General features: G+C 44.7%; 2 protein-coding genes across 3 annotated transcripts in view; both read right to left on the reverse strand.

Moving 5' to 3' along the window:
- dok7b (docking protein 7b) overlaps window positions 1–5301 on the reverse strand; it is a 53424-nt gene extending 48123 nt beyond the window's left edge. For both annotated transcript variants that reach the window (XM_045723074.1, XM_045723073.1), the window contains exons 1-2: window positions 5224–5301; window positions 5067–5112 (exon numbers count right to left, since the gene is read on the reverse strand). In XM_045723074.1, coding sequence (XP_045579030.1) covers window positions 5067–5112; window positions 5224–5277 — 100 coding nt within the window. In that variant the 5' untranslated portion in view covers window positions 5278–5301. The remainder of the gene's footprint in view (window positions 1–5066; window positions 5113–5223) is intronic.
- Window positions 5302–11569: 6268 nt separating this feature from the next.
- Window positions 11570–21532, reverse strand: part of LOC106596573 (regulator of G-protein signaling 12) — a 105949-nt gene continuing 95986 nt past the window's right edge. Inside the window, 5 exon segments of the mRNA XM_045723075.1 lie at window positions 11570–12454; window positions 18942–19208; window positions 19211–19570; window positions 21434–21461; window positions 21464–21532. The exon segment at window positions 21464–21532 is cut by the window's right edge and continues 78 nt beyond it. Coding sequence (XP_045579031.1) covers window positions 11982–12454; window positions 18942–19208; window positions 19211–19570; window positions 21434–21461; window positions 21464–21532 — 1197 coding nt within the window. The 3' untranslated portion in view covers window positions 11570–11981.

A 21532-nucleotide genomic window follows, 5' to 3' on the forward strand; every position in this document is an offset into this window, starting at 1 on the left:
ACATTGATGAAGCATTGAAGCATTGATGAAACATTGATGAAGTAAACATTATGAAGCATAACAACATTGATGAAGCATTGAAGCATTGATGAAGCATTGAAGCATTGATGAAGCATTGAAGCATTGATGAAGCATTGATGAAAAACTAGGCCGAATCAGGAAGTGCAGCTGTCCTTTAATTGAGTTATAGCTTTTAAAATGTAATGTACAGGCTGTTTATGTTCCTTTAAATTGTCCAATAAATACAATGAATCAACCAACATCGTCTCTCTCTCCGTGGGAAATATAACTCAAACACTGACTAGTCTACTGTAAACGCCCCCCTCTCTCTCCGTGGGAAATGTAACTCAAACACTGACTAGTCTACTGTAAACGCCCCCCTCTCTCTCCGTGGGAAATGTAACTCAAACACTGACTAGTCTACTGTAAACGCCCCCCTCTCTCTCCGTGGGAAATGTAACTCAAACACTGACTAGTCTACTGTAAACAATCTATCAACTGAAATATCACTCTGAAGTATGAACTACTGTAAGTGTGAGCAGTAGCAATTTAAGGTTAGAAAACGTGGAATTGTTTCAAACTTCTCCGCTTGTTCATACGACTAATTGTGCACAGGTGTGTCTAGAGAAGTCCCTCCCCCTTGCTCTGGGTGTATTAGTAAAGTAGGACATGATTGGCCAACATCCTGATGTGATTGACCTTCAGGCTAACCAATCAGGGGTGTGCTGTGGTTGGCTTATGATTTTTGAAGGGGTATCAATGATTTATTCATATATTTAAACATACTATAGACACCATAACTTTAATGGATATATTTTAATGTATAGCTTTATGGGTTCTTTATTGGCAACTTTGCAATTGGAACAGATTGTAAATAACATGTTCCTGATAATACAGTCTAACATCCTAATGTAAATTTACATTTTAGTCATTTAGCAGACACTCTTATCCAGAGCGACTTACAGTAATGAATGCATACATTTCATTTCATGCATTTTTTTGTACTGGCCCCCCGTGGGAATCAAACCCACAACCCTGGTGTTGCACACACCATGCTCTACCAACTGAGCCACAGGGAATAATATATATACAGGCCTCTTGTATCTGTCAGCAAAGTGGTTGCTATAGAGATGAGTCTGTACATTGTCAGTCAACCAAATGGTAACGATAGAGATGAGTCTGTATATTGTCAGTCAACAAAGTGGTTGCTATAGAGATGTGTCTGTACATTGTCAGTCAACAAAGCTGTCATAGCAACACTAACACAGCTGAGTGATCCTGGTCCAGCTGAAGACTAACTAACACCATCAATACAGACTTCCTGCTGTCATAGCAACGCTAACACAGCTGAGTGATCCTGGTCCAACTGCAGACTAACTAACACTATCAATACAGACTTCCTGCTGTCATAGCAACACTAACACAGCTGAGTGATCCTGGTACAGCTGCAGACTAACTAACACTATCAATACAGACTTCCTGCTGTCATAGCAACGCTAACACAGCTGAGTGATCCTGGTCCAGCTGCAGGCTAACTAACACTATCAATACAGACTTCCTGCTGTCATAGCAACACTAACACAGCTGAGTGATCCTGGTCCAGCTGCAGGCTAACTAACACCATCAATACAGACTTCCTGCTGTCATAGCAACGCTAACACAGCTGAGTGATCCTGGTCCAACTGCAGACTAACTAACACTATCAATACAGACTTCCTGCTGTCATAGCAACACTAACACAGCTGAGTGATCCTGGTCCAGCTGCAGACTAACTAACACTATCAATACAGACTTCCTGCTGTCATAGCAACACTAACACAGCTGAGTGATCCTGGTCCAGCTGCAGACTAACTAACACCATCAATACAGACTTCCTGCTGTCATAGCAACGCTAACACAGCTGAATGATCCTGGTCCAGCTGCAGACTAACTAACACTATCAATACAGACTTCCTGCTGTCATAGCAACACTAACACAGCTGAGTGATCCTGGTCCAGCTGCAGACTAACTAACACTATCAATACAGACTTCCTGCTGTCATAGCAACGCTAACACAGCTGAGTGATCCTGGTCCAGCTGCAGGCTAACTAACACTATCAATACAGACTTCCTGCTGTCATAGCAACGCTAACACAGCTGAGTGATCCTGGTCCAGCTGCAGACTAACTAACACTATCAATACAGACTTCCTGCTGTCATAGCAACGCTAACACAGCTGAGTGATCCTGGTCCAGCTGCAGACTAACTAACACTATCAATACAGACTTCCTGCTGTCATAGCAACGCTAACACAGCTGACTGATCCTGGTCCAGCTGCAGACTAACTATACACTATAGCCAACAGGCTCAGACAGTTTCTATCTACTCAAGCCATCAGAATGCTGAACACTTGAACTGGACTGATCACCTGCTCTGATTATCCACTTTCACACATCACAACCGCTGCTACCAGACTATATAGTGCTCAATGTATACGTAACTACCATTTCAATCGGTGACGCCACCGCTCCAGACCTGAAGTAGTTGTTCCCCTTGCTCTGCAAGAGCCGCACGATGGGTAACACAGCTTGTGGGTCTGTTGTTGATGTGTGCAGAGGGTCCCTGGTCTCGAGCCCAGGTTGGGGCGAAGAGAGGGACGAAGCTACACTGTTACATATACACTGCCCACCCATCCTCCTTTCCCAATACACATAACACAATGGCACCGACAGAGAGGGCTGCCTCGCTTCTAGTCCTTAGGAAACTCTGCAGTGTTTTTTTAATGTATTATTTCTTACATTGTTAGCCCAGAAAATCTAAAGTGTTATTACATACAGCCGGGAAGAACTATTGGATATTGGAGCGGCATCAACTTACCAGAAACTGCACCTTAACCTATGTCGCTCGGCCATCGCTCATCCATATATTCATATTCATATATTCTTATTCCATCCCTTTACTTAGATATGTTTTATTTATTAGTTGTGGAATTGTTAAGAATATATGTTTTACATCAGGAGAGAAGTGGCCAATTAGACGCCACCGTAACAGAGAGGGGGGGCTGTCCGAGGGACATAACAGACCAATTAGACGCCACCGTGACAGAGAGGGAGGGCTGTCCGAGGGACATAACAGACCAATTAGACGCCACCGTGACAGAGAGGGGGGGCTGTCCGAGGGACATAACAGACCAATTAGACGCCACCGTGACAGAGAGGGAGGACTGTCCGAGGGACATAACAGACCAATTAGACGCCACCGTGACAGAGAGGGGGGGCTGTCCGAGGGACATAACAGACCAATTAGACGCCACCGTGACAGAGAGGGAGGGCTGTCCGAGGGCAATAACAGACCAATTAGACGCCACCGTGACAGAGAGGGAGGACTGTCCGAGGGACATAACAGACCAATTAGACGCCACCGTGACGAGGGGGGCTGTCCGAGGGACATAACAGACCATTAGACCATGACAGAGAGGAGGGCTGTCCGAGGGCCATAACAGACCATTAGACCCACCGTGACGGAGGGGCTGTCCGAGGAACATAACAGACTGGCTGTCCGAGGGACATAACAGACTGGCTGTCTGAGGGACATAACAGACTGGCTGTCCGAGGGACATAACAGACTGGCTGTCCGAGGAACATAACAGACTGGCTGTCTGAGGGACATAACAGACTGGCTGTCCGAGGGACATAACAGACTGGCTGTCCGAGGAACATAACAGACTGGCTGTCCGAGGAACATAACAGACTGGCTGTCCGAGGGACATAACAGACTGGCTGTCCGAGGGACATAACAGACTGGCTGTCCGAGGGACATAACAGACTGGCTGTCCGAGGAACATAACAGACTGGCTGTCCGAGGAACATAACAGACTGGCTGTCCGAGGGACATAACAGACTGGCTGTCCGAGGGACATAACAGACTGGCTGTCCGAGGGACATAACAGACTGGCTGTCCGAGGGACATAACAGACTGGCTGTCCGAGGAACATAACAGACTGGCTGTCCGAGGGACATAACAGACTGGCTGTCCGAGGGACATAACAGACTGGCTGTCCGAGGGACATAACAGACTGGCTGTCCGAGGGACATAACAGACTGGCTGTCCGAGGGACATAACAGACTGGCTGTCCGAGGGACATAACAGACTGGCTGTCCGAGGAACATAACAGACTGGCTATCCGAGGAACATAACAGCACAGCCCCATCAAGGAAAGAAATATCCAATAAACAGCCGCACTGGCAGCCAATCGGTCTCCTCAAAGGCAGAGGAACACAGGGTCTAGTGGGAACCACTCTTAGAATTAGAATCACTGTGTATTCCAGAACACAAGGCACAAGTTGTTCTAGAACATGTTGAAGTCTTCAGAGACATCAATACAAATATTTACTCTACACAATATACCTTAGTTCCACCGAGAGACAATGCTAAGTCTGAAGAAAGGAAAATTACTAACACAGATCTGTCTCTTCAAGTGTTTCAGTCTGATTCTTTCTTCTCATCACTGCTCTTCAGAGCCACACCACACACACACACACACACACACACACACACACACACACACACACACACACACACACACACACACACACACACACACACACACACACACACACCAGTGAAAGCAATTAGTCAGAATGATATGGTATACTTCTTATGTAAGCCTTTGGCTTTAAATACGTAGCATAGGTAGTTAAACTAGCCTGACTTTGTTACTTGGACACAACTAAGTCCTGTAAGTAGTCTAAGCATTGAAATAAATGCTATTTCTGTTAAACCAATATATACAGTCTTCTCAAGGCGTTTGTGTTAAAGACTAACATAAGGGTATAAGTTTTTAAATCCATGTGTTAAGTGTTGCGCGATCCCCCCACACGTGTAACCGTGGTTATGTGATATTTGCACTATGCGCTCCGGTTGGCGTGTCGCCAAATGTCACATTGACAAGTCGCGCTTACTTTTAATTCCTAAAAATCTGATTGGTGAAAGATTACAGTGAAAACATTTAAAAGACTGCTACATTATTTCTAAACGTTGGAGATGTTTTCCATGTAGTATTAGTTAGTTGGTTTCGTAGACCTACCTGCGACCGGGGACGGCTTCCGCAACGTGACCCAACGACTCTTCCACTGCAAAGCAAGTTAAAGCAAATACATCAAACAGTCAAATCCACACGTTATTGTATTAACGTCTAACTTCCCGGGAAACGTTTGAAGATGTGATATAAATGTGATAAGAACCTTTTTGCCATCTCTGAATTTAACTTGTCCCTCCACTACAACTGTATCTGTCATCTTCTGACATAGCTCAGAACAGCTGACTGTGTGTGTGTGTGTGTGTGTGTGTGTGTGTGTGTGTGTGTGTGTGTGTGCGCGCGCACCCGTTACCCGGTCCAATTCCTGACAGTTGGGGTCACTTTCAAAATAACTTTTTAACAGCCCCCCCCCCCGGCGGCCCTCACACACACCACTCTATCCCCGAGAAAACACGCCACTCACGCGGGGAAAGGGGCCAGCCACCCACCGAGGGGCCAGCCGATAGTTTGCGCAGTTGTTAGCTAGTGTCAAGGGTGATTGTTTACAATGTCGCCGATTAAATGAAAGTTACATAGCAAGCATAGCTTTCTTTTACTTATCTCATAGGGTTGTCATGCTTTTCTAGAGCTTTTCCCTTAGACCAGGGGGGGACTGGGACCAGATATCGGCCTTGGAATTTATAACACACCCATTTTTAGCCAAATAATTATAATTTTGTGCAAAAAAAAAAAGGTTTGACAGGCCCACTGGGCTACATATAGACCAGCACATCTGGCATTTGCCAGAAATGCCAGAAGGCCAGTCCGCCCCTGCCTTAGACCATAGAGAAGCCTGTTCTACTCATTCTGATTCTACAGCTAGACAGGGATATGTACTGATAGAGCCTACTGTCTTTTAGTCAACAGCTCCTTCTTAATCTTCCCACTGGGCTAAAAAAAACGTGTTAAATCAACGTTGTTTCAACATCATTTCAGCCCAAAACATCGATGTGAAGATGTGGAAAACTGATTTAGATAAAAGGCATCAACATGAGGGAATGTTGTATTTTTTTCACCCAATTACATGGTGCCATTTTTAGTTGAATTCACGTTAATTGACAACTCAACCAAATGTAAATCCAAACAAGGCCACAGTAACATGCCTTCCCCCAGGATGATGCAGCCCCCCCTTGGGACAATTAGTGTCATTTGTCAAGCTCAAACATGACAGCAACTGTGCTTGTTCAATGTTTGGAATTTCAGTTGATTACTATAGCGCCCCCCCTTTGGCCAATCAGTGTCATTTTGTAAAGACCAGTTCTATGGCTAGACGCATCGTCCGTTTTGTCAGAATCAGCCCAGTGGCGTCTGAGGTATTGTGTGTGACTAGCATACTGTACGTACTGACGTACGAACGGACGGAGACAGATCCATAGTGTCCCCTATGAAGAAAATGTCCCACTACAGACATCTGTTAAAGAGAGGCTCTGCTTCTTTCGGTTGACACCACACTCCATAAAGCCAGTCCTGCAGGCTTTAGTTTGATCTCAACTTGATTATTGTCCAGTCATATGGTCAGGTGCTGCAAAGAAGGTCCTAGAAGAACTGCAGCTGGCGCAGAACAGAGCGGCACATCTTGCTCTTCACTGTAACCAGAGAGCTAATATCAATACTATGCCAGTCTCTCCTGGCTAAAAGAAGAGAAGAGACTGACTACTTCTTGTTTTTATAACAAACAATGTGTTGGAAATTGTTTGCATAATCAACTTACACACAGCACTGATACCATCACTTACCCCATCAGACATGCCAACCGGGGGTCTATTGACGTTCTGTATTATGTCATGGTTCATGTTTTGTGTGGATCCCCAGGAAGAGTAGCTGCTGCTATAGAAACAGATAATGATCCTAATAAACCCCAGGAAGAGAAGCTGCTGCTATAGAAACAGATAATGATCCCAATAAACCCCAGGAAGAGAAGCTGCTGCTATAGAAACAGATAATGATCCTAATAAACCCCAGGAAGAGAAGCTGCTGCTATAGAAACAGATAATGATCCTAATAAACCCCAGGAAGAGAAGCTGCTGCTATAGAAACAGATAATGATCCTAATAAACCCCAGGAAGAGAAGCTGCTGCTATAGAAACAGATAATGATCCTAATAAACCCCAGGAAGAGTAGCTGCTGCCATAGAAACAGATAATGATCCTAATAAACCCCAGGAAGAGAAGCTGCTGCTATAGAAACAGATAATGATCATAATAAACCCCAGGAAGAGAAGCTGCTGCTATAGAAACAGATAATGATCCTAATAAACCCCAGGAAGAGAAGCTGCTGCTATAGAAACAGATAATGATCCTAATAAACCCCAGGAAGAGAAGCTGCTGCTATAGAAACAGATAATGATCCTAATAAACCCCAGGAAGAGAAGCTGCTGCTATAGAAACAGATAATGATCCTAATAAACCCCAGGAAGAGAAGCTGCTGCTATAGAAACAGATAATGATCCTAATAAACCCCAGGAAGAGAAGCTGCTGCTATAGAAACAGATAATGATCCTAATAAACCCCAGGAAGAGAAGCTGCTGCTATAGAAACAGATAATGATCCTAATAAACCCCAGGAAGAGAAGCTGCTGCTATGAGAAACAGATAATGATCCTAATAAACCCCAGGAAGAGAAGCTGCTGCTATAGAAACAGATAATGATCCTAATAAACCCCAGGAAGAGAAGCTGCTGATAGCAGAAACAGATAATGATCCTAATAATAACCCCAGGAAGAGAAGCTGCTGCTATAAGCAGATAATGATCTAATAAACCCCGGAAGAAGCTGCTGCTATAGAAACAGATAATGATCCTAATAAACCCCAGGAAGAGAAGCTGCTGCTATAGAAACAGATAATGATCCTAATAAACCCCAGGAAGAGAAGCTGCTGCTATAGAAACAGATAATGATCCTAATAAACCCCAGGAAGAGAAGCTGCTGCTATAGAAACAGATAATGATCATAATAAACCCCGGGAAGAGAAGCTGCTGCTATAGAAACAGATAATGATCCTAATAAACCCCAGGAAGAGAAGCTGCTGATATAGAAACAGATAATGATCCTAATAAACCCCAGGAAGAGAAGCTGCTGCTATAGAAACAGATAATGATCCTAATAAACCCCAGGAAGAGAAGCTGCTATAGAAACAGATAATGATCCTAATAAACCCCAGGAAGAGAAGCTGCTGCTATAGAAACAGATAATGATCATAATAAACCCCAGGAAGAGAAGCTGCTGCTATAGAAACAGATAATGATCCTAATAAACCCCAGGAAGAGAAGCTGCTATAGAAACAGATAATGATCCTAATAAACCCCAGGAAGAGAAGCTGCTGCTATAGAAACAGATAATGATCCTAATAAACCCCAGGAAGAGAAGCTGCTGCTATAGAAACAGATAATGATCCTAATAAACCCCAGGAAGAGAAGCTGCTGCTATAGAAACAGATAATGATCCTAATAAACCCCAGGAAGAGAAGCTGCTGCTATAGAAACAGATAATGATCCTAATAAACCCCAGGAAGAGAAGCTGCTGCTATAGAAACAGATAATGATCCTAATAAACCCCAGGAAGAGAAGCTGCTGCTATAGAAACAGATAATGGTCCTAATAAACCCCAGGAAGAGAAGCTGCTGCTATAGAAAATAATATCCTAATCCCCGAAAGAAGCTGCTTAGCAGATAATGATCCTAATAAACCCCAGGAAGAGTAGCTCTGCCATAAAACATAATATCCTAATCCCAAACTGCTGCTAAAACGATAATAATCCTAATAAACCCAGGAAGGAAGCTGCTGCTATAAAACGAATAATAATCCTAATAACCCCAGGAAGATACTGCTATAGAAACGATAATAATCCTAATAACCCCAGGAAGAGTATTCTTAAAAAATATATCCTAATAAACCCCGGAAGCATGCTAAAACAGATAATGATCCTAATAAACCCCAATAGCTGCTGCTATAGACAATAATGATCCTATACCCAGAGAGAAGCTGCTGCTATAAAACGGTAATGATCCTAATAACCCCAAGGAGAAGCTGCTGCTATAGAAACAGATAATGATCCTAATGAACCCCAGGAAGAGAAGCTGCTGCTATAGAAACAGATAATGGTCCTAATAAACCCCAGGAAGAGAAGCTGCTGCTATAGAAACAGATAATGGTCCTAATAAACCCCAGGAAGAGTAGCTGCTGCTATAGAAACAGATAATGATCCTAATAAACCCCAGGAAGAGAAGCTGCTGCTATAGAAACAGATAATGATCCTAATAAACCCAAGGAAGAGAAGCTGCTGCTATAGAAACAGATAATGGGGATCCTAATAAACCCCAGGAAGAGTAGCTGCTGCTATAGAAACAGATAATGATTGTAATAAACTACAAATACCAAAAACACAGGGAAATAAATACATTATTGTGATTTTATTCATGTCAATAATATCAGCTTAGCTCCAATAAACAGAAAACTGAACACTTAACAGTGATATTAATAAAGTGTGTGTGTGTGTGTGTGTGTGTGTGTGTGTGTGTGTGTGTGTGTGTGTGTGTGTGTGTGTTAGCAAGTGTCTGAACTGTAGTAGCATTGATATGCAGTCAGAAGTCTCCTCTGAGCGTAACAAAGACCATCAATGTGGTTGTGTTGGTTGAGGATCTCTGAACACAGAGCATCAATGTGGTTGTGTTGGTTGAGGATCTCTGATGGTGATTGGTTCAGATCATATGAGGGTACGACTCCAAACAGCCATTCACATGCAGATACAGAGCCTTCAGAAGGGATTCAGACCCAGTGACCATTTTCCACATGTTGTTGTGTTACTGACTGATTTTAAAATGGATTAAATAGAGATTTTTTGGTCACTGGTCTACACACATACCCCATAACACACAATACCCCATAATGACATCACAATACCCCATAATGACATCACAATACCCCATAATGACATCACAATACCCCATAATGACATCACAACACCCCATAATGTCAAAGTGGAATGATGTTTTTCTACATTTTTACAAATTAATATAAAAATGAAAAGCTGAAAAGTCATGAGTCAATAACGCTTAACAAGTCACATAATAAGTTGCATGGACTCACTCTGTGTGCAATAATAGTGTTTAACATGATTTTTGAATGACTACCTCATCTCTGTTCCTCACACATACAATTATCTTTAATGTCCTCAGTTGAGCAGTGAATTTCAAGACCAGGGAGGTTTTCCAATGCCTCGCAAAAAAAGAAAGCATGTACAGAAAGTTTTTTTATTCCAAAACATGCATCCTGTTTGGAACAAGGCACTAAAGTAAAACTACAAAGAAATGTGGCAAAGAAATGTACTTTATGTCCTGAATACAAAGTGTTATACTGAGGGCAAATCCAACACAACACATCAGTGAGTAACTGCCTCCTTATTTTCCAGCATGGTGGTGGCTGCATCATGGTATGAGTATGCTTGTCATCAGCAAATACTGGGGAGTTTTCAGGATAAAAATAAATGGAATGGAGCTAAGAACAGACAAAATCCTAGAGGAAAACCTGCTTCAGTCTGCTTTACACCAGACACTGGGAGAGAAATTCACCTTTCAGCAGAACAATAACCTAAAACACAAGGCCAAATCTACACTGGAGTTGCTTACCAAGAAGATGGTGAATGTTCCTGAGTAGCCAAGTTAGTTTTGATGTAAATCGGCTTGCAAATCGGCTGTCTAGCAATGATCAACAACCAACTTGACAGAGGTTGAATAATTTTAAAAAGAACAATGTACAAATATTGTACAATCCAAGTGTGCAAAGCTCTTAGAGACTCACCCAGAAAGACTCACAGCTCTTAGAGACTCACCCAGAAAGACTCACAGCTCTTAGAGACTTACCCAGAAAGACTCACAGCTCTTAGAGACTTACCCAGAAAGACTCACAGCTCTTAGAGACTTACCCAGAAAGACTCACAGCTCTTAGAGACTTACCCAGAAAGACTCACAGCTCTTAGAGACTTACCCAGAAAGACTCACAGCTCTTAGAGACTTACCCAGAAAGACTCACAGCTCTTAGAGACTTACCCAGAAAGACTCACAGCTCTTAGAGACTTACCCAGAAAGACTCACAGCTCTTAGAGACTTACCCAGAAAGACTCACAGCTCTTAGACACTTACCCAGAAAGAATCACAGCTCTTAGAGACTTACCCAGAAAGAATCACAGCTCTTAGAGACTTACCCAGAAAGACTCACAGCTCTTAGAGACTTACCCAGAAAGACTCACAGCTGTAATCGCTGCCAAAGGTGATTCTAACATGTATTGACTCAGAGGTGTGAATACTTATGTAAATGAGGTATTTCTGTATTTCATTTTCAACAAATTTGGTAAAATGTCTAAAAACATATTTCCACTTTGTCATTATGGGGTATTGTGATGTCATTATGGGGTATTGTGATGTTATTATGGGGTATTGTGATGTCATTATGGGGTATTGTGATGTCATTATGGGGTATTGTGATGTCATTATGGGGTAGTGTGTGTAGATGGGTGAGAATTTATTTTAATTGAATCCATCTTGAATTCAGGCTGTAACACAACAAAATGTGGAATAAGTCAACAGGTATGAATGCTTTCTGAAGGCACTGTAGTCAACTATAGTCATTTTCTATACCACAATATCTATAGTCAGTTACAGGAGTTTTCTATATCACAATATCCATACAGACTTGCTTTATCGTACACATGAGCAGTCTCTATAGCAACAACAGATATTTATGAGGCTGGAATAGAAAAAATTAGGTTGAATTCATGATTTTAATTTCCATGGACCCCGACCTTAGTAATGAGCATCAATTAATAAGCCAACATTTCAAATGGTAGACAAGGCCTCCAAAATATCTGCTGGTCCTGACATTAAAGGATGGCTTTGACCAGGGAGCGTCCATTCTACAGAATCTAACTCTACGCTCAGACAAATGTGGCCTTAAACCTGCTTCTGTCCGCCGCGCTTTGTCTCTCTCCCGATAGGCTCCTGCCGACCCGTCTCTCTGCCGATTGGCTTCTGCCAATCCGTCTCTGCTCTGGTTGGCTCTTAGCGCTGACCAATGACGTGAGTTCTGACGTCTGGTACACACCCGTCCTCACCCTGCCACCACGACGGCAGAGTTCCGAGGCCACGCCCTCACAGTTCTGTCCCAGCTTGGAATCTCGGAGGTCCCGGAACCTCCCGGAACCTTCAGGTGTGGAGTTGGTTTCAACCCGATCCACATCTAGCCTGGCTCGGTTGGGGCGCGAGGGCGATTTGGATTTACGAGAGCGAGGAGCACGAGAAGGGGGTTTCGAGAGAGGTGGTGGCGCCCTCTTCTGGTGAGATTTGAAAGTGCCTCCTCTGTCCCTCTCTCTCCTCTTGTCTCCGTCTCGGTCTCTGTCCCTGTCTTTGCCTGAAGGGTAAAGGATTAGGACAGGTTGCTTATAACCGTTGATGGAATCATCAATGCCACTGCAAACACACAAACACACGAAAGAGGACACACACATGCAGGTATCAGACAGCCTGAGCGTTGCTGCTCCATCAATTGCATTCAGACTGGGACTTTTAATGGAAGCAGTAGGAATGAGTTGTCTATCACACACACACACACACACACACACACACACACACACACACACACACACACACACACACACACACACACACACACACACACACACACACACACACACACACACACACACACAGCTGGTGATGGTAGAGAACAAGGGGATTGGACAAACTGGGCATGACATCATGGGAAACAGAACGTTGGCGGGGTGATACTGCACCCCTGTGATACTACGATACACTGCCAATTATTTCTCTCTCTGTCTCCGTCTCTCTCAATTCAATTCTAGGGGCTTTATTGGCAAGGGAAACATATGTTAACATCTCTGTCTCCCCCTCTCTCTCTCTCTGTTCTCTCTCTCTGTTCTCTCTCTCTGTCTCTCACTCTCTGTCTTTCTCTCTCTGTCTCTCTCTCTCTGTTCTCTCTCTCTGTCTCTCACTCTCTGTCTTTCTCTCTCTCTCTCTCTCTCTCTCTGTCTCTCTCTGTCTCTCTCTCTGTCTCTCTCTGTCTGTCTCTCTCTATCTCTCTCTGTCTCTGTTCAGTACCATTCTCTAACAGCAGATGGAGACATCTAATGAATAGATCTGATGACAGAGACTGTAATCAGTCTTTAAACACCAGCCTGGTCAACAGTAGTCTATCTTTAAGGGCAACGGTAGTACACCACCAGTGACCAGAGCCCTATTCCCTATATAGTGCCCTATCTTTAAGGGCAACAGTAGTTCACTATATAAGGAATAGGATGCCATTTGGGGCTCAGCCAGTGACTTTCTCTGATCTGTAGGCTATTGAGCCTCTCTAAAACACTGAAAAGACAGAGGCGCTCTCTCTCTGTATGTCTCTCTCTCTGTCTCTCTCTCTCTGTCTCTCTCTCTGTCTCTCTCTGTCTCTCTCTTTCTCTCTCTCTCTGTCTCTCTCTCTCTCTGTCTCTCTCTCTCTCTGTCTCTCTCTCTCTGTCTCTCTCTCTCTCTCGCTCTGTCTCTCTCTCTCTCTCTCGCTCTGTCTCTCTCTGTCTCTCTCTGTCTCTCTCTCTCTCTCTCTCTCTCTGTCTCTCTCTCTCTCTGTCTCTCTCTCTCTCTCTCTCTCTCTGTCTCTCTCTGTCTCTCTCTCTCTCTGTCTCTCTCTCTCTGTCTCTCTCTCTCTCTCTCTGTCTCTCTCTGTCTCTCTCTCTGTCTCTCTCTCTCTCTCTCTCTGTCTCTCTCTCTCTGTCTCTCTCTCTGTCTCTCCCTCTGTCTCTCTCTGTCTCTCTCTGTATCTCTGTCTCGGTCTCTATCTCTCTCTCTCCCTCTGTCTCTCTCCCTCTGTCTCTCTCTTTCTGTCTCTCTCTCTGTCTGTGACTTTCAACTGGTAAACACTTGAGAAGACTCTGTTTGAATAAATCATAATTGTGTGTGTGTGTGTGTGTGTGTGTGTGTGTGTGTGTGCGTGTGTTTAGGGTGTGTGGTTGAGGCAGTGAGTGTGTTCATTGACCTCTACAACTTGTCCATCATGAATAGCATTACCCACTCTGTACTATACTTACTGTCTCTCTCTCTCTCTCACACACACACACACACACACACACACACACACACACACACACACACACACACACACACACACACACACACACACACACTTCTCTCTGCAGATTATAATATTTCCAGAGCTCTTAAACAGGACGTTGTGATGACAGAGTAAAACCCTTATGATGAATGTTATTACATCGCCTCCCTATGAAATAAAGAACTTTTTGATGAACACACTATCGGCAGTGAAGGGTGACTTATTGACTAGATGTCTGATGAAGACTGTCCAGTACAGCCATTCAGAGAGAGAGTGTGTGTGTGTGTGTGTGTTTATCACAGTGTGTGTGGTGTGTGTGTTTATCACAGTGTGTGTTTATCACAGTGTGTGTGTGTGTGTGTGTTTATCACAGTGTGTGTGGTGTGTGTGTTTATCACAGTGTGTGTGTGTGTTTATCACAGTGTGTGTGTGTGTGTGTGTGTGTGTGTGTGTTTATCACAGTATGTGTGTGTGTTTATCACAGTGTGTGTGTGTGTGTTTATCAGTGTGTGTGTGTGTTTATCACAGTATGTGTGTGTGTTTATCACAGTGTGTGTGTGTGTGTTTTATCAGTGTGTGTGTGTGTTTATCACAGTATGTGTGTGTGTTTATCACAGTGTGTGTGTGTGTTTATCACAGTGTGTGTGTGTGTTTATCACAGTGTGTGTGTGTGTGTGTGTGTGTGTGTGTGTGTGTGTTTATCACAGTGTGTGTGTGTGTGTGTGTTTATCACAGTGTGTGTGTGTGTGTGTGTGTTTATCACAGTGTGTGTGTGTGTGTGTGTTTATCACAGTGTGTGTGTTGTGGGCATGACAGGTGTTGAGCAGAGCAGCAGAGCAGAGAAAGACACAATACATCTATAGACAGGTCCAAAATGGGCCTGGTCAAACCTACTGCACTACAGAGGGAATACAGAGCCACGGGCCTGGTCAAACCTACTGCACTACAGAGGGAATACAGAGCCACGGGCCTGGTCAAACCTACTGCACTACAGAGGGAATACAGAGCCACGGGCCTGGTCAAACCTACTGCACTACAGAGGGAATACAGAGCCACGGGCCTGGTCAAACCTACTGCACTACAGAGGGAATACAGAGCCACGGGCCTGGTCAAACCTACTGCACTACAGAGGGAATACAGAGCCACGGGCCTGGTCAAACCTACTGCACTACAGAGGGAATACAGAGCCATGGGCCTGGTCAAACCTACTGCACTACAGAGGGAATACAGAGCCATGGGCCTGGTCAAACCTACTGCACTACAGAGGGAATACAGAGCCACGGGCCTGGTCAAACCTACTGCACTACAGAGGGAATACAGAGCCACGGGCCTGGTCAAACCTACTGCACTACAGAGGGAATACAGAGCCATGGGCCTGGTCAAACCTACTGCACTACAGAGGGAATACAGAGCCACGGGCCTGGTCAAACCTACTGCACTACAGAGGGAATACAGAGCCATGGGCCTGGTCAAACCTACTGCACTACAGAGGGAATACAGAGCCATGGGCCTGGTCAAACCTACTGCACTACAGAGGGAATACAGAGCCATGGGCCTGGTCAAACCTACTGCACTACAGAGGGAATACAGAGCCACGGGCCTGGTCAAACCTACTGCACTACAGAGGGAATACAGAGCCACGGGCCTGGTCAAACCTACTGCACTACAGAGGGAATACAGAGCCACGGGCCTGGTCAAACCTACTGCACTACAGAGGGAATACAGAGCCACGGGCCTGGTCAAACCTACTGCACTACAGAGGGAATACAGAGCCACGGGCCTGGTCAAACCTACTGCACTACAGAGGGAATACAGAGCCACGGGCCTGGTCAAACCTACTGCACTACAGAGGGAATACAGAGCCACGGGCCTGGTCAAACCTACTGCACTACAGAGGGAATACAGAGCCACGGGCCTGGTCAAACCTACTGCACTACAGAGGGAATACAGAGCCACGGGCCTGGTCAAACCTACTGCACTACAGAGGGAATACAGAGCCACGGGCCTGGTCAAACCTACTGCACTACAGAGGGAATACAGAGCCACGGGCCTGGTCAAACCTACTGCACTACAGAGGGAATACAGAGCCACGGGCCTGGTCAAACCTACTGCACTACAGAGGGAATACAGAGCCATGGGCCTGGTCAAACCTACTGCACTACAGAGGGAATACAGAGCCACGGGCCTGGTCAAACCTACTGCACTACAGAGGGAATACAGAGCCACGGGCCTGGTCAAACCTACTGCACTACAGAGGGAATACAGAGCCACGGGCCTGGTCAAACCTACTGCACTACAGAGGGAATACAGAGCCACGGGCCTGGTCAAACCTACTGCACTACAGAGGGAATACAGAGCCACGGGCCTGGTCAAACCTACTGCACTACAGAGGGAATACAGAGCCATGGGCCTGGTCAAACCTACTGCACTACAGAGGGAATACAGAGCCATTTGGAAATCAGCCTACATTCCATCTGCCCTGTTCTACTCTCACACAAAAGATCTGGCACACAGAGAGGGAGAGGGGGGGAGAGAGAGGGAGGAGAGGGGGGAGGGAGGAAGAGAAAGGGACAGAAAGGGGGAGGGAGGAAGAGAGAGAGAGACAGGGAGGGAGAGAGAGGGAGGGAGAGAGGGCGAGATAGGGAGGGAGAGATATAGAGAGCGAGAGAGACAGAGAGAGAGAGACAGAGAGAGAGACAGAGAGAGAGAGAGAAAGGGAGGGAGAGAGACAGAGAGAGAGAGAAAGGGAGGGAGAGAGGGAGGGAGAGAGAGGGAGGGAGAGAGACAGAGAGAGAGAGACAGAGAGAGAGAGAGAAAGGGAGGGAGAGAGACAGAGAGAGAGACAGAGAGAGAGAGAGAAAGGGAGGGAGAGAGAGGGAGGGAGAGAGAGAAAGGGAGAGAGAGAGAAAGGGAGAGAGAGAGACAGAGAAGAAGGAGACACCAGAAGAAAAGAGACAGCTCACCTAAAGCTGGTAAGAGAGTGATTCCACCTCAGTAGTATAATATTTATTATGTCTATGTACAGGAGGTCATAGTTCATAGAACAATCCAATGGAAGTGGAACAACAGAATAGAACACTTGTATTGTGACGTCATCATAACAGAATGATAGGAAGTTGATGGAACAATGACTAGATAATAAAGAGTTTTTAAAAAACACACTGTTAAACTGGTATTTATACACAATTAGTACTCTTTAACATGATACACTAATAAAAAATAAAAAAAATAATAACAACAACTCAGGATAAATGAATGTATTCTCAGGAATATATTACAGGATGATAAACTAGATGAGAATTCTAAATAAAAAGTAAAAAGCCTGGTGATTGTTAGAAGACAAGTCAGCTTGAAACTTTGTTGAATTGTTTTTGTATAGGAAGAGAGAGAGGGAGAGTGTTCTTCCAGGTTTTCAGTCCAAAGTACAGACGTGGAGGGTTATTGTAGTGTAGTCAGAACAGACAGACAGACAGACAGACAGACAGACAGACAGACAGACAGACAGACAGACAGACAGACAGACAGAGGAACACACATTGTAGTGAAGGTGATTTCTCTTCAGCTGAGTGGTAAAAGACATAACATCCATCTAGGGCTGATATCCAGGTTAGTTGTACACAACAAAGAAATAAAATCAATGTTTAGATATACAAAGCAGCTAAAGTGCATTATTACAATCTGTACATTGGAGGGTTGAAGACGGCCGAGGGTGTAGGGTTGGGAGGGGGGTAAAGTTAGGCACTGGTTTCCACAGCAACAAGTCCACTTCAAAAAAATACAATTTCACATGCAGAAGGAGAAGCGGACCCCCTAGGTACAGATCTAGGATCAGTGTTGCTGTCCCCTGAACCACATCCTCTAGATGTATCATCAGAACAGATAACAGACCTTAGATCAGTGTTGCTGTCCCCTGAACCACATCCTCTAGATGTATCATCAGAACAGATAACAGACCTTAGATCAGTGTTGCTGTCCCCTGAACCACATCCTCTAGATGTATCATCAGAACAGATAACAGACCTTAGATCAGTGTTGCTGTCCCCTGAACCACATCCTCTAGATGTATCATCAGAACAGATAACAGACCTTAGATCAGTGTTGCTGTCCCCTGAACCACATCCTCTAGATGTATCATCAGAACAGATAACAGACCTTAGATCAGTGTTGCTGTCCCCTGAACCACATCCTCTAGATGTATCATCAGAACAGATAACAGACCTTAGATCAGTGTTGCTGTCCCCTGAACCACATCCTCTAGATGTATCATCAGAACAGATAACAGACCTTAGATCAGTGTTGCTGTCCCCTGAACCACATCCTCTAGATGTATCATCAGAACAGATAACAGACCTTAGATCAGTGTTGCTGTCCCCTGAACCACATCCTCTAGATGTATCATCAGAACAGATAACAGACCTTAGATCAGTGTTGCTGTCCCCTGAACCACATCCTCTAGATGTATCATCAGAACAGATAACAGACCTTAGATCAGTGTTGCTGTCCCCTGAACCACATCCTCTAGATGTATCATCAGAACAGATAACAGAACTTAGATCAGTGTCTGGAGGGGTTAACTTCACCTCCCAGAGACTGGGAGTCCCAAATGGAACCATATTCCCTATATAGCGCGCTACTTTCGACCAGAGCCTTAGGGGTAGTGCACTATATAGGGAATAGGGTTCCATTTCAGGAGACCTTGGAGAGAGGAGAGGATAGTTCAGAGGTCAAACGCAGTTCGAAGGTGAAAGGCCACGGTTCAGAGTTCACACAGGGGAGGTACCTGAGCAGGGCGAGCCGCGGAGGTCGTGTTGGGAGAAGCGTGGTGGGTTATGGGTAGTGGAGGAGGAGTGGTGGGGGGTTAAGAGAGTGGAGTTAGGACTGTTGATGTCCCCTTCTCCCACCAGGGTCAGGTCAGCTAGAGGTTCTTCTTGTAACCTCTGGACTGACTCCCCGCCCCTGCAGTCTGGGCTGGGGAGACCCCGTAGGTGGTGCTGCCCCTGGGAGGGGGGGTGGACTGTGGACAGGGTGCCGGGGAACGGGGGAGGGGGTCTGTTGAGGTGGGAGGGGGGAGGAGCGCTCGTCTTCCCCCTCCCCCTCCCGTTCCGAGCGAGGAGTCCAAGCTCTGCGATTGGCTGCTGGTGTTCAAAGGGACGGAGCCACCGCCTCCACCATCATTCTCCTTGTTGCCGTGACGTCTGTTTTCCTTGTAGCCGTAGTTGTCACTATTGTCATGGTTACCACCGCCGCGGCCATGCTGGGTGAAGCAGGCGGGAGGAAGAGGAGGAGGAAGGGGTGATGACGATGGGCTGAGGCGGAGGAAGTCAGGGAGAATCAGGTCAGTCTTGTCTAACAGACCTCGCTGGTCGTCTGCTCTGTTGCACTGAGCTTTGGATATGAGCTGGAAGAGCTCTGGAGAGAAACACAAGATACACACACACACACACACACACACACACACACACACACACACACACACACACACACACACACACACACACACACACACACACACACACACACACACACACACACACACACACAGAGAGACACAAGACACACAGAGACACACACACACACACACACACAGAGAGAGAGAGAGACACACACAGAGACACACAGACACAGACACACACAGACACACACACACACACAAAGAGAGAGACACACACACACAGACACACACACACACACCCACACAAAGAGAGAGAGACAAACACACACACACAGACACACACACACACACACACACACACACACACACACACACACACACACACACACACACACACACACACACACACACACACACACACACACAGAGACAAACACACACAGACACACACAAGGTCAATCCAAACCACACAGCGATACAGATACATAACATGATATATCACTACTACATACCACTACATATCACTACTACATACCACTACATATCACTACTTCATACCACTACATATCACTACTTCATACCACTACATACCACTACTTCATACCACTACATATCACTACTACATACCACTACATATCACTACTACATACCACTACATATCACTACTTCATACCACTACATATCACTACTACATACCACTACATATCACTACTTCATACCACTACATATCACTACTTCATACCACTACATATCACTACTTCATACCACTACATACCACTACTTCATACCACTACATATCACTACATATCACTACTTCATATCACTACATATCACTACTTCATATCACTACATATCACTACTTCATATCACTACATATCACTACTTCATACCACTACATACCACTACTTCATACCACTACATACCACTACTTCATATCACTACATATCACTACTTCATATCACTACATATCACTACTTCATACCACTACTTCATACCACTACATACCACTACTTCATATCACTACATACCACTACTTCATACCACTACATATCACTACATACCACTACATATCACTACTTCATACCACTACATATCACTACTTCATACCACTACATCACTACTTCATACCACTACATATCACTACTTCATACCACTACATATCACTACTTCATATCACTACATATCACTACTTCATACCACTACATATCACTACTTCATACCACTACATATCACTACTTCATACCACTACATATCACTACTTCATATCACTACATATCACTACCTCATATCACTACTTCATATCACTACATATCTTTACTTCATATCGCTACCTCATATCTCTACTTCATATCGTTACCTCATATCTATACTTCATATCGCTACCTCATATCGCTACCTCATATCTATACTTCATACCACTACCTCATATCGCTACCTCATATCTATACTTCATACTGCTACCTCATACCGCTACCTCATATCTCTAATTCATATCGCTACCTCATATCAATACTTCATATCGCTACCTCATACCGCTACCTCATATCTATACTTCATACCGCTACCTCATATCTATACTTCATATCTATACTTCATACTGCTACCTCATACCGCTAATTCATATTACAATATATCACAATATATCACAGCTCATAATTTCAACAGCATGCAAGAGGAGACAGTGTATCAATCAGTTAGACATATCAAAGCTACAAGCTACAGGCTAGAGTTAGGAAGGAGAGGAGAGACGGGCGAGCTACACACAGCTAGCTAGCAAGCATCAACAGCATCAATGCTGCTACAGCAATACAGTATTAGTTAGTGACAGCACAGCGAGGGGGTTTGGAGGAGAGGAAGAAGGAGTGAGGTCGTTGTTTTACCTTCAGCTTCGTCTACATTAATCTTTTCTGCTTTCTCTTTTCAGTGGGCGGGGCTTTATTTGGCGCCGCCGTCTTGTGGTGGCTGCTGGGTAAGTGGCG

The sequence above is a fragment of the Salmo salar genome, chromosome ssa08 (genome assembly GCF_905237065.1).
Source record: "Salmo salar chromosome ssa08, Ssal_v3.1, whole genome shotgun sequence".
Lineage (NCBI taxonomy): Eukaryota > Metazoa > Chordata > Actinopteri > Salmoniformes > Salmonidae > Salmo > Salmo salar.